Here is a 14,263-nt window from a genome sequence, read left to right as displayed (position 1 = left end):
GAGGCAAAAAAGACTCTTTAGACGGTTAGAATTGAGAGAGAGTCTGCAGAGAGAATCTTGTCCCCGAACTTAAGGCACTGGATTATTGGTTCCTCAATTTTAATGATTTATGTGAGGGTTGAGGGAGAGACCAAAAAGTATTTTTGTTTATTCTCTTCATCCTTCTTTTTCCTTATGGCCACCACAGATCTTGGCACAGGCCTGGGTATAATACAAAACATGATCTTCCAATTTCTTAGAATTCTATTAAATTAAAAAAAAATTTATTAAAGCACTTTTCTGCCAGAAGTATGTACTGGCTCTAAATTTTAAAATTGCAATTTCTGAAAGTGTAGCCTCTAAGATTGTGGTTTCTGAAATTCCCAAAATTAATTTAAAAGATAGTCTAATAACTAATATAAATAGCTGTCGTTTCTGGATTTTTGTTTTCCACTTCTTACTGGGTTCTCTATATACATCAAGGACTTTAAACCAGCTAAGGAAATTAGATTTACTGGAGAAAAGCTGTACATTCGTATCTCTGTTCAACGAGAAGAGAGGCAGCATTCTTTACTTCTGATCTGCCCCAAAAGCTGCATGTGTCTGAATCCCACTGTAAGGCCATCCGTTTGTGGAGACAGTTGAACAGCGTTGCATGTTTCTTTATCAACCATGGGAAAACTGCAGATTTGCTCTGTAAATGCAAAACACTGTCATTTCAGTTCCTAGATTGGGGGAAGATGTCTTGGGGTGAACATAACTTTAGAACAGAATAGTTGTTAACACAGTTGCCTTCAAATTCAAGTACTTTATACTAACTCAGAGCCTTACTAGGTTTTGTTACATAGTCCATTGCAGATGAGAATCAAAACAAGTCTGGAAAGCAGAGGCACAGTGTGAAAGGGTGGCCTTCAACACAACAGTCGAGCATAAAAAGGAAAAAGAAAACTAAAATAATAGACATTAAAATGGGTTACAATTACTGTAAGTGTTAGTTACAAAGGGCTTAATTATGATCTGTACCCTTCCTGTTCAGGAAAACAGAACAGTTATTTGGTGTACTAAATCGTCATGGAATTGTTAGGTTTATTTCAGTACGTTTTGGCATTTGTTTTAGTTGTTCAGAAAATGCACCTGATTACCTGATGGTGTGGATAAATTTAGTGTTACTATGTAGAATGTTTTCCAACTGGTTTCTTTCTCTTTTTGTTCTTATGGCTGGAAAGAAACCGATTCAAAGGCTGATACTCTCCTAATGTGACCTCCTGAAAGGAAAATGTATAGGTACTATCCAATTTCCAATTAGCTTCTAAGGTGCACTAAAAGGAATTCAAGAGTGATATTTTTGCAGATTCTGCATACATTATTTATCACCATTATATTGTCACTGTATTTATTAAGCTTACATCGTAAGTCCAATACACTGTGACAAATTTTAAGTGAAGCTTAAAGTGGAAGAACCAGTCAGTCCCTATCTCCAAGGATAGGCAGTGGCAGAAGTTGTATTCACAGCTAGACATTAATGATTTGAGATCAGGCTTAAATAGGAGATCATTCTGGACCCTTAGTTCAGATAGGTACATATAAATTCTTTATGGGGGGAATGGAAACAGGTCAGCTAATTTAAATATAAACATAGATCTTTTAGCCAGGAAATGAAAGCCACTGGACAGACTCGTTACAACTTGTTGAATATTAACACAGAATCATAAGCCAAGAGCAGAACTCAAATTCTAATGGGTTTCATGGAGGTTTTGTTTTAATTCAGTTCTCCTTAAGTAGGTTACATGTTTCTTTAAAGTGCATTCTGTGTTCTAGACTATCATTAAGCTTGCTTTAAACTACTTTAGTTCAAAACTGCAACCCTAACATTTTAAAGATGATTTGCACTCAGGATTCATATGTGCCAGTATGTGTAATGTTTTGATTCTTTTCCTACAGGGCACAATGGCAACTCTTAAGGAGAAACTGATTGCACGGGTTGCAGAAGAGGAGGCAGTGGTCCCAAACAATAAGATCACTGTAGTGGGTGTTGGACAAGTTGGGATGGCCTGTGCGATCAGCATTCTGGGAAAGGTACATTTCAAGAATGCCATGCAGGATAGACAATTTCAGTGCGTGTGTACAGTCTCTGAGGCATTTTGTGATTTTATTGTATCTTTCAAAGATCTTTTCCTGGACAAATTTAAGTAAGTTGTAGACATGACACCTCACCTTTAAGTACCTGAGCCTTGTCCACTGAGAGAATATGATGCCTGTATGACCACCGTAGAATGACTACACTCAGGGAACTTCTCATTGATACTGATAAAATACTATTATTTAATATATGGTAACCAGAGTTAAAGTTCTGTTTTATAATAAGCTTTCAATAGCTGTTTTCACCCCAATCCAAAGTCCTGTATTTTATATTCTTGTCATATCTCATCATCTTTCTTTAATCTGGAACTGGCATTCAGCCTTTCTGTGTGTCTCGTGTCATTGACATTTTTGCAGAGTCCAAGTCAGTTTTATAGAATGTCCCTCGAATGTCCCTCAATTTTTATGTTGGTCTGATGTTTCCTTGTAATTAAGTTCAGGTTAAGTTTTGGGGGTGGGGTTATGACTAGTTGATGCCATGTCCTTCCCGGGGCATCATATAAGGAGGCATGTGATACTCAACTTGGGTCATTGCTGCTGGTGCCCAAGACTCCCCTAATTGAAGGGATGGTAAGACTCCCCCACTGCAAAGGCCCCCTTTACCTTCTGTAATTAATAAGTAATCTGCACAGAGGCTTTTTGAGGTCATAGAAATTCCCCTGAAAGTTCCTGAGAGTACACACCCTAATAGGCGATATTCTCATGTAATCAGTAAAGTTTCTAACTTCAGGAGATTTAAAACTGATGCTATGCTAGCACCTTCCACTCCTGCAGACTACATCTTCCCTGTACACCTCCTTCGACTTCTGGCTTACCCCCCAGAAAAGCCCTTGTAGTTCATAGTTCACTTTCTTTGGTCTCCAAGGACTTTGGAGGAAAGAGCCGTTTTCTATTTATGAAATAGATTCCTGGATCTTTCTGAAAACTGCCTTAAATGTAGGAACCCTACCACCCTCAAAAATAAAAAAAGCCGCCTTGCCTTCAGTGGAGTACACTGTCTCTTTGTGTCCTGTCTGAAGGCTGCCTGAATAACGCCCAGCCAAGCAGAGTTTCCATTTCCATCAGCGAAGCTTGAATTCTAAAGGAACAAACTCTGAGTCTTTACTGAGGAAAAAAATCAAGTCAAGTGAACTGTGCAGTGCATGCCAATGAAGGTTTTACTCTCTTGCATTTTTTTCTGGCTACTATGGACATAAGTGCCTGTGATTTAGGATAGCTGCCCCCCAAATTACAGGGAATTTAATCACCATTGAGTGCTCACACTTCACACTAGTTAAAATGATAAGTATTATCGCTTACACTTCTTCTACAGCATTGAGTGTGCACTGTGTTAAATCCTTCGTTATAAATAACCTAAAAAAATAGCAAGTGTAAGTATCCTGTTCTCAGATGGGGTGACTGAGGCTTGAAGAGCCTGCCCACGGTCGTAGCTGGATGTGGTAGAGCTCTGAACTCTTAACCATAGTGACTGTCCAGTTTCCTTTTATTCTATGCTAGCAGTTAGGCAGTTAAAAACATAAAAGCTCTTACTGCAGTATTGGCTAGAGATTTTTCTTTCTTCCTCCTACCCTCAAGATTTGGGCTTTTCAGGAAACTCTCTGAGCTGCCGTGATCCTGTAAGAAGAACCTGTATGGTTGTTTAACTTGTGCCTTTAAAACCCTCTCCAGTGAAGAGTTGAGACCACCTTTGCAATTACATAAATGACATACCACTCTGGCCCAGTGCAGCTGCTGGAGAGAAAAGACCCTGCTCCTAACACAGCGGGAAATTGCAGTTTAGATGTTCTGAAGGAATGGCTGCCTTGTCCAAAGACCATTTTAGTAATTAAAAATGTTTGCCTTGTTTTAATGGGTAAGGATTAAAGAGCTTCAAAATTGTTAACCAATATTTGGGAAGGATTATAAACCCACTAGCTGAACAGGGAGGAAAAACAGTGCCCACTCTGTCAGGTGTGTGTCTGTTTCCTCACTGACGACTCCCCAGGCTGCCGGGAAGCAGTCTCATGTATGTATTAGTATTGCAAAAGAATAAACTCAGAAAGGTTAAGCAATCTGATGAAGGTCACACAGATAGTAAGTACCAGGTAGGACCTTTCAAGTCCATCCATGGTGTACTCTGTTGGGCACACAGTGCTTTGGTCCCTGAAGTGGGCGAGGCTAGGCCATGACGGGTAGGGAGGCTGAGGGAGGTCTCCTACCACAGTGTCCCACCATTATGAAGATGCAGTTATTTTCTGCCTCTGTTGCCCACGCTCCCCACTCTGCCTTCATACTAACTGTGCTGAGCTTTTATAGCAATTGCATCTCCCCTACTTGAGACTTTCCAATAGTTTCACAGGGTACATGTACTTCACACACAGTACATAGAATCCCATGAGGCTGCACAGACCTGCCCCTGCCTGTCTCTGAGAGCAGGGCAGTGGCGTGCACAACTCCAGGGGGTGCCATTCACAGGGTCAGCAGTGTCTTCCAGTGCAGTGTGATTGTATGTCTGGCTCCTTGCTTACCATCTGCTCTCTGCAAAACACCAAGCTCATTTCTGCTTAAAACACCTGCATTTCGCTTCCCCTGAATGTTCTACCCTCGACCATCACAGGGTGGACTCCTGCCTCATTCCTGTCACGCCTTTGCCTGCACCCTCCCTTACTCTCCAGTATAAAGTAACTTCCTTCCTAGGAATTTTAACATCACCCTGCCTTACAGTCTTTATACTACTTCCACCATCAGAAACCATCTCGTTTGCATAATTCCTGTGCCCTCCCCCGATAAATTCCATGAGAGCAGGAGCATGGCCGATTTAATCAGCTTCGCTTGCATTTTGTCAGATTTTGATCATAGCTTTTGCTTTTCCCTTTGGTCACAGCTTCTCATGGTTTCTGCTACCGAATAAGACATCTGTTCCAAATAGGACATCTCCCGCACTACTAATCATAGGCTCCGCATTTAGCTGCCAAGAGGATCTGAATGTTGACCTCATTCTTCTTGCTGGGCACTGTCTTCTGAAGCTCCCATGCAAGGTTATCATAGATCCTCAGCCTTTGTCCAGCTGTCTCTGGTTTGTATCCTCCCCCACTTCAGTCACCTGTAGCCATGGTCTTACGGAACAGGTACAGCCTAAGAAGTCTGGTAGAATGAGCAGTGTAATTATAAACATTATAGCAAAGTCTTTTTTGCAGTGCAGGACTTGGGTTTAAAATAGTTCAAATTAAAATGCGGTGTTTGTGCAAGAACAAACATTTGCATGGAACAGACTAAAAGCTGGCAAGCAGGCTCGAACAGTATTTAATAATAAGGTACTGGCATTCCAAACAAATTATTAAATAAATGATGTTTGTCCATTTAGCTAATTATTTGGAAGCTGTTCTAATTCTCCCTCACACATCATTTTATGCAAACTAAGCACTTAAATATAAAAATGCATCCATCAAATGCTAAGGCATACGTGGCTGTAACTGATCAGCTAAGAGGACCGAGAGGCGGGTGATGACTGTGTCTGGCCCATGCTTTTAGATACGACATCTTTGTAGTACGTTAAAGCGCTTCAGCAGTGATGTTCCTGGCGTCTAACAGCCCTAGTTCCTTAATAAGATTGCTGCTTTTGCAATTAGCCTCTCAAACTATTTAAAATATATTTACAGCTTAAGTGATCTATGTGTAAAGTGATAGGCTATGCAGTATGTCAATACAGATGGAGATATATTTAAGCCAAACCAGCATGTCATTACTTAGTCACACATCTTCTGTTCGCCTGCCTCCACATTTGGAGGATATTCGGTTATGCAGATGCTGCTAAATTCAGCGCTGCGATTATCTTTTTTTAAGGAGCTGGAGCTCTTCCTTCCTTGCCAGCTGAGTATGTTCTCAGCCAATTCTCTGCACCCACTGAAACAAAAGACAGGATCTGAGGTCCTGTGACATCCTTTTCCACTTAAGCCTGGAATTGTTTTGCCCTGTTGACTTCAGCGGCAAACATGTGATGTTACTAAAATAAGAACGACGTTCCTAGTGCTCAGTACCTTGACAGAGTGTCATGTCTATTATTGAGTGTGTTAATCAGCTTAAAAAACACAAAGGAGAATTTTGTGTGATCTTGTCCGGCTGCAGAGGAGCAAAAGCATTTTGAGAGTGTCAAGAATGTGTTTCGGTCAAGTGGATGAAGGTGAATGCCATTATTTGGGATAGATGGAAATGAAAAAATAGTTACTAACACCCGTCTGGTATTTCTAGTCTCTGGCTGATGAACTTGCGCTCGTGGATGTTTTGGAAGATAAACTCAAAGGAGAAATGATGGATCTGCAGCACGGGAGTTTATTTCTCCAGACACCCAAAATCGTGGCAGATAAAGGTACTTTTCATTTCATGCCCAGAGAGATCATAAAAATTGCTATCCTCACTGTGATATAAAACTAGTCTTCTCTCCTGGTGAAATAAATGGGCACTTTCTTCTTTCCTTCTGTGTCCAATTCTTGAGGACAAATGCATGTGTATCCCCTCTATAAATCCTCCCCCATGTTTGATAAATACCATTTTAGGGAATTGTATCATAATGCTTGTTTACGTGTCTCTGAGAGCAGGAATGTTTTCAGCCCCCCAAAGGTAATTTACACAAAGTAATTTGAGTGCCCTGAAGAAATTCAAGTTAAATTTCTAAATTTCTAGCTGTCTCTGTTCTGGGTTAGCACATTCATTCAGGGATACCACCACTGTAGCATGGCTGTGTCTAAAGATACAGAAATGTAAGCCTCCAAAATAATTTCTAGCTATACCACTAATAATAGGTGTTATTCATTGAATTATTAGCATTCTGGGTTTTGTGTGAAGCTTTCTGTATGTCTCATTTTATTTCATCTTCCCACATAACTCTGTGGGGGTAGCTCTTCTTACCTCCATTTTATGGGAGAGGAAACTAATAAAAAGTGTTTCTGTCAAAGTTACCTAGTAAGACAGTTCAGTTATGTGACTCATCCATAGCTCTTGAGTCTAATAATCACATCAAATCATAATATCTGTATATTTGGGGAGAGACACTTCCTCGAAGAAAAATAAAATATTCTCCAGAGAATCTCACTGCTAAAAGTGAATTAAAATACTGACTATTAGAAAGTAGTTTCCAGCCAGGAACAATTATTTCTGTGCCTTCCTTTCCCCTTTGTAGATTGAATTGACATTACAAACCTAAAAATGCCCTTGAATCACTTTGTTGTTTTCTTTGGGGGTCACCCATTGAACTTTGGATTCACTGTTGATGCTTTACTACTGACAATCCAATATTCTGTCAAGTCAATGGCATGTGGAATTTGTTAGCCAGAAACATAATTTCGGCCCTTCTTTATGTCCTTGGTCCATTTTCTGAGCCCATTTTGTCATTGGATTATTTCCCTGGAACTCAAGGAAGAGGCCATTCCTGTTGAGAAAAGCATACTCTTCAAAATCTTATTACACAGAAAAAGTTAGAAACTTACGTGTGTTTAGTTCCTAGAGCATATCATGTCTGATGTGAAGAAGAGTTGATGAACAGTTGTTTTTAAAGTAATCCTTTCTCCCCTCCTCCAAGACTACTCTGTGACTGCCAATTCCAAGATCGTGGTGGTGACCGCTGGAGTCCGCCAGCAAGAGGGGGAGAGCCGCCTCAATCTGGTGCAGAGGAATGTCAATGTCTTCAAATTCATTATTCCTCAGATAGTCAAGTACAGTCCTGACTGCATCATAATTGTGGTTTCCAACCCAGGTATTGCTACAATGTCTTGATTAAGGTCCACTTCTGTTAAGTTAAATGTTTGGGTCTTTTATTTTGTTTTTTGAACTCAAAGAAATCTGTTCCTAGTATTCACTAGCCAAAAAGCATTCTGGTATTTGCAAAACAAATGGCACTGTCCCAGGTCAAATGTTTAAAAATGTGAAAAGAGTTTTATATAAAGCAATTTCATCAGTTTGTTTTATCTGAGTTTGTTGCAGGCTAAAAGCTTTTAAAATTTGCCATAAAGATTTTCTTGGGATGTGTAATGAAACATTTGAGTGTGTCTTCAATGTGTAAGAAAACATTTCAGTATATATATATATATATATATATATATATATGACCTTCTGTTTGCAAGAAAAATGCATTATAATGGACTCACTCCCTAAAATTCTTCAAAATTGCATCAGGTTGAGTTTGGGAAACGTTTAAAAGCCATTAATCAGTCCAGTGTTAATGACAGAAATAAACTTACGTTAAACAGATAGATGCAAACACCAAATTTTATAACTTAAAAGCTGCTTTCCTTCCTAAATCAACATTTGCAGAAGAATCCTTAAAACTTTTGGTTAGAGAGAATTGCTTTTTTTTAGCCTAAATAATAAAAATTCAGTCTCTATTGTACACTTCTTTTGTCTGTAATTTGCCACCAAACATACTGTTCATTGGTGAGCATGTAGAAACCCAGATAAAATGGTAAAACTGATTGACACTTGGCATAGAGAAAGACTGAATAAGAATCAGGAGAATCACAATAGGTGTATCTTGGAGTTATTTTTTTTTTTTAAGTGTCATTAATACATAATCTGTAGATGGTTTCTCATAAACAACACAGTGTTTTCAGCATCTACCCATATTATCAAGTCCTCACCCCCTCTATTGCAGTGACTGTCTATCAGCATAGGAAGATGCTATAGAGTCATTACTTGTCTTCATCTTAAAGGTGCTTTTCACAGGTTGTTTCAGGCCATGACAAGAAAGCGAGTATCACAGTAATGCGAGTCAAATGAATTTTCTGGTTTCCCAGTGCATACTTCTCTTGCTAAAAAATGCTCACCATCGCCTGACCTTTCAAGTAACCTATAATCTTTTTGCTGGTGGAAGGTCTTAACCTCAGTGTTGATGGCCATTGACTGGTCAGGGTGGTGGCTGCAGAGGTTGGGGTGGGCGTGGCCCTTTCTTACAATAAGACAACGGCGAAGTTTGCCGCATAGTTTGACTCTTCGCTTTCACAAGCGATTTCTCCGACTTGGGATGCCGTTTGACATCATCAGTAGATGCTACCCCGCAAGTTATCTACAGTGGAGCTACTTTCAACATTGGGGTCAGACCTTCTGCTGCTGCAGCAACTAAGTCTTTGGTTATTTCAATAGTCTGCTGTTCTACTTCATCAGGAGTGGCTGCGTGTCTCAAGAGATTACTTTCTGTGCTTGTCCATAAAAAGCAACTCAGTCATTCAGGTTTTATGCTGAGATGGCAGCAGTTCAGTCCCATCTTGAGGCTCCACTTCTCACTCTAGTTCTCTTCCCCCCATTTGCCATCAGGACACACATTTATTGGTTAAGTTTTCCATCTTTGATGAATACAGTTTTTTTCACCCCAAAACAATTAAGTGGTAACATAAAGATCACGGACCACAGATCATGAAAATAAATATAATAACAAAAAAATTTAAATATTGTGAGAATCCCCATAGTGTGACACAGAGACACAAAGTGAGCAAATGCTGTTGGAGAAAAGGGTGCTGATCGACTTGCTCTATGCAAGGTTGCCACAAACCCTCCGTTCTCAAAAAACACAGTTTTTGCTAAGTGCAATAAAATGAAGTATGTGATAGCTGTCAGTTTATTATGGAATATTAAGAGTTGGGAGCCAAGAAGAACAGAGATTATTTTACTATTCTCTGCAATCCTGGATTGGGGGGTTACTACATAGTGTGATCTTATATGTAAAACTTGTCGTAAATAAATATATAACGGCAGAAGGATATAAAACAGGAATGACAAGTACCTGGCACATAATACAGTTGGAGCATCCTGTGCCTGAGGCAGACATTATTGACTGGTCATACAACTTTCTAGGCATAGCATCAAAAGTCTTAACTCTCCAGAGTCACCCCACTGAGTCAAAGTTGTCAAGGAAGAGTTTATAGTATCGAGTCCAAAACGACCTTAAAATATCTTAGTGGGTGTCTGCATATGCGCATGGCGGTGGAGACTTAAAGATTTATCCTTTGCCTGCCTTGCTTGTGCATGTTGCTACTTTTCACAGCCTACCCTGTAAGTGCTGTGGTCCTGTCTAGACCAGCCAGGTTTACCTGTCTGCAGTCTTAAGCTGTGCCACACCAGAATAAAGGTTCTATCACAGAGGTCCTTTCATTATGTAGTAGAAATGTTAATACCCTGTATTATCAGAGTCATTTACTGAATAATATCTTGTGCCTGGGAAGTACAGTAGCATGCCGTTGTAGTTTAGTAACCAGTGACATGGTTAATGATGACAGTCATTACAATCATGGACTGTTAGGAAGAAACATAAGCAACAATCTGGTTCTCTCTCACCCCATTATCTCTTAACTGTAAAGTCAAAGGATTTACGTCTTTCTGGCCATGTCTCATGTTGGGACTGGGGAAGTTGGGGAGGAGGAAGAAGGGGCATCCACAAATTGGCATGACAGTTGAAATCAGTTTTGATTTACTTACATATGTTATTTCTAAAATTTTTAGTGGATATTCTCACATATGTTACCTGGAAACTAAGTGGGTTACCCAAGCACCGTGTGATTGGAAGTGGATGCAATCTGGATTCTGCTAGATTTCGCTATCTTATGGCTGAGAAACTTGGCATCCATCCCAGCAGCTGCCATGGATGGATTTTGGGAGAACATGGCGACTCAAGTGGTAAAAAAGAAAAATAGTAGTAATAATAATATTTACTGGGTATTTATAGTATCATTCTTGCCATCCTGAATTTTTTGTTTCTTAAAGATTACTTTTATGTCTTTTCACGTAATTCACATCACAAGTAATTTGTTGGGGGATACTTTGATATTGACTAAGTAAATACAGGATTCCTTATCAATTTTTGCCTGCTATGTTAGTATCCATTAATGATTCTTGATTAAATAAATTATTACTGCGATAGCTGTCAGACACTATTCTAATTCAGTCATTCTTTATACATTTGTTAGTTGTACTCTACAGTGAAAGAGAGCTTTCTTTTCTCCATTTATTTATATCCATGTGGACTCAGATTTTTATTCTATTCCACAAATGTTCTGTCATCATCATTGTAATGTACACATTGTCCCAGATTGGGCAAGTTAGAGGCTCTTCAAGCCGGCTTCTGTGTCTTGGACATGTCCCATAATCTTCTGAGCCCTTTTTTGCTTTCTGGAACAATAAAGTGTACTGGGTTCATCTTGAACTTTCCATTTCCTAGCACTGGCATCATTTGTTTCTCCAGTGAGTCCCATTTCCTTCTAAGGGGAATGGTATTTAGAAACCAAGATCTGGCCACGGGTGTGCTCATGCTCCTAGTATGCCTTTGCTTCTTAGGCCCTCTCCATGAGCAGAACTATTATATCCATCATGCTTATTGAAGGAGGAATGACTGGCTAACAAAAGGTTTTAAATAACTAGTGCTTACTGTTCTGTAATGTAAAATAAATAGCTTCACATGAAATCTGAGTTTTAATACACCATTAGTGATGGTGTAGTAATCATTTAAGTAGTAAGAAACCATATGGTAAATGTCTCAAATATTTTCCTTAGGAATTTAAATAGAATTGTTGGGCATAAATTACTTATTGTAAAAAGACCAACACTAAAATTACATTGCACTTCTATTTCTTTTATAATGCTTTGTTTGGAAACAGAAACCGTTTATTCTAAATACTTTAAGTCATTATTTCCCTTTTCATTTAAATGAAATATTTGTATTTCATTTAATATGAATATTGTTACTATTTTAATATTTCTGTCCCAATTTTATGTAGAAATATTTATGAACAATTCTGATTGTAATTGATAACTCTAAGCCTATTTATTAAATCATAATACACTGACAAGGCTTATGGTATAAAACAATCTAAAACATTTTAATATTAATTTAATTAATAAAATAAGAATTTATTTTATTGTTCTCTATGCAAGGAACTGTTTTCTCCCTAAAATATTAAGATGTAAATTTTCCTTTGAATTTAGTGAGATCATATAATATGATTTTTAGTAGAGTTTGATGTGGTACAAGAATTTTATTTTATAGTCTTAAAAACTACTGCATTTTTGCTTTTTTTATATAATGATGCTTTTTTTTGTTTGGACACATTGTACCACTTCATTCAAACATTCCTAATATTCAAGGATTTGTCAAAACTCTTGTCCTATATAAAAATATTTAATACAATATCTGGTGTACAGTGAAAGTTAAATAAATGCTCGTTATTAGCAGTTGTAGGATTACTAGAACCACAGATCTGGAAGTGATGTTACATGTCCTGTACTTTAGGATTTGAATTTTAATGAGGAAAAAGTTGAAGCAAAGCAGGCATAGTGGCTTGCTCAAGATCCTTTAGCTAGTTAGTGATGTAACTACAACAGTATTCATGTCTCTTGATTCTTACCCACGTTTTGTTCACTTTTCACTGTGTCATTTTTCCCAGAACATCTTTTTTCCTGTTTCCAGATTGCATAGTTTTTATTAAAAGCCAGGAAAATGCCTTAGTTTCTCAATAGTAAGCCTGAATTCACTCAGGTTGTGGACTGAAAGGGGGCCTTACTTGGCCACGACAGCATTGCCCTTCATAGCTGGCTCTAGCCACACTAGACTTTACCCTACGCCTTTGTTCATGTTTCCTGGGTCTATAGTGTTTTCTTCCAAAGCTTCCTGAGGAACATATACTTGTTTTTCAAGTTCCGGTTCAAATGCCTATTTTTTGTAGCCCTTTCTGACACTCTTTTCCCCTAAATTAAGACCCTTATTTGCATTTTATTACACTCCCCATACCTCGGTGATAGCTCGTACCATTGCTTTAGTTTCTTTTGTCTGTTTCTCAACTGGGGTCTAAACTTACCCAGGGCCCAGAGCATGTCCTTAGTCATCTCTGTACACCTAGATCTTCAAAATATGCTTTTGTCTGGGCAGGTGTTAAAAAGAGGTGAGGGGTGTTTTGGTGCATCAGAGCCTCCAAAAGGTACAGCCAATGACAGACTTTGTCTTCTGTGCCTCTGGAGGCAGTCTTGGAAGAAAACATTTGATCAAGTTAAGACCAGAAAATGCATTATGGTTACATGGAGTTTCTTTCGAGAGAGAGACTGGGCTTGATGGGGCATGAGAAGAGATAATTAGCCTAATGCAGACATACCTTGAAGATACTGTGTGTTCAGTTCTAGACCAGTATGGTCAAGTGAGCCAAATGAGTTTTTTGGTTTCCCAGTGCATATAAAAGTTATGTGTACACTATCCTATAGTCTATGAAATATGCAATCACATTGTGTATTTAAAAAAAAACCCAGTTTACATACCTTAAAAACTATTGATTAAAGAAAGATGCTGTCTGCTGAGCTTTCAACAAACTGTGATCACTGATTACAGATCACCACAACACATATAATAATGACGAAAAAGTCTGAAAGGATGCAAGAATTCCCAAATGCAGCAGAGTCACAAAGTAAGCTAATTGATGGTTGGGGAAATGGTGCTATGAATAGACGTGCTCAACCCAGGGTTGCCACACAAAACTTCGATTTCTAAAAAATGCCATATCTGCAAAGTGCAGTACAGTGAAGAGCAATGAAACGAGGCATGCTTCTCTTTGAATCTTATCCCAGAATTTGTTTTGTTTTGTTTTTACTTCACTCCAGAAGAAAAGGGTTCATAATTAAAAAATAAGCAGGAGGAAAGTGAAGAATTCTCAAGCTAAAAGTTAATTAGGATAGTTCCAAACTAGAATCCTGTGTGATTTTACAAACCTGGAGGGAGGCACAATGTTTATTATTCTCCATAAGTATGACACAAAAGTTCTGTTTTGCACTAAAAGGTCAGATGTGTGGCCACTGAAGGCAAGTGTCAGCCTTTTGGGGAGATGTATGCTGGAGGCAGTTCTCATTGGAGAAGTTCCGGTCACCTGCATCCCAGGTGAAATCTGAATGAAGAAAGGATTTTTTTTTTAAGTGTCGGAAATAAGAAACTGTCCTTTCTCTACAGTGGCCGTGTGGAGTGGAGTGAATGTGGCAGGGGTTTCTCTCCAGGAACTGAATCCAGAAATGGGAACGGACAATGATAGCGAAAATTGGAAGGAAGTGCATAAGATGGTGGTGGAAAGGTAAGTGGAATGGGTTTGATTTAAGATGATCAATTTCATCTTTAGATAGAATAACAATGTCCGTGGCTGCCTGCTCAGATAAG

General features: G+C 38.8%; 1 protein-coding gene across 2 annotated transcripts in view; it reads left to right on the top strand.

Moving 5' to 3' along the window:
* LDHB (lactate dehydrogenase B) overlaps window positions 1–14,263 on the top strand; it is a 31,270-nt gene that overhangs the window by 976 nt on the left and 16,031 nt on the right. For both annotated transcript variants that reach the window (XM_036889428.2, XM_057491431.1), the window contains 5 exons: window positions 1,921–2,055; window positions 6,346–6,463; window positions 7,673–7,846; window positions 10,582–10,755; window positions 14,063–14,180. In XM_036889428.2, coding sequence (XP_036745323.1) covers window positions 1,927–2,055; window positions 6,346–6,463; window positions 7,673–7,846; window positions 10,582–10,755; window positions 14,063–14,180 — 713 coding nt within the window. In that variant the 5' untranslated portion in view covers window positions 1,921–1,926. Of the gene's footprint in view, window positions 1–1,920; window positions 2,056–6,345; window positions 6,464–7,672; window positions 7,847–10,581; window positions 10,756–14,062; window positions 14,181–14,263 lie in introns of those variants that run through there.

The sequence above is a fragment of the Manis pentadactyla genome, chromosome 14, assembly GCF_030020395.1.
Source record: "Manis pentadactyla isolate mManPen7 chromosome 14, mManPen7.hap1, whole genome shotgun sequence".
NCBI classification, from domain to species: domain Eukaryota; kingdom Metazoa; phylum Chordata; class Mammalia; order Pholidota; family Manidae; genus Manis; species Manis pentadactyla.
This window is presented reverse-complemented; position numbering and strand designations above follow the sequence as displayed.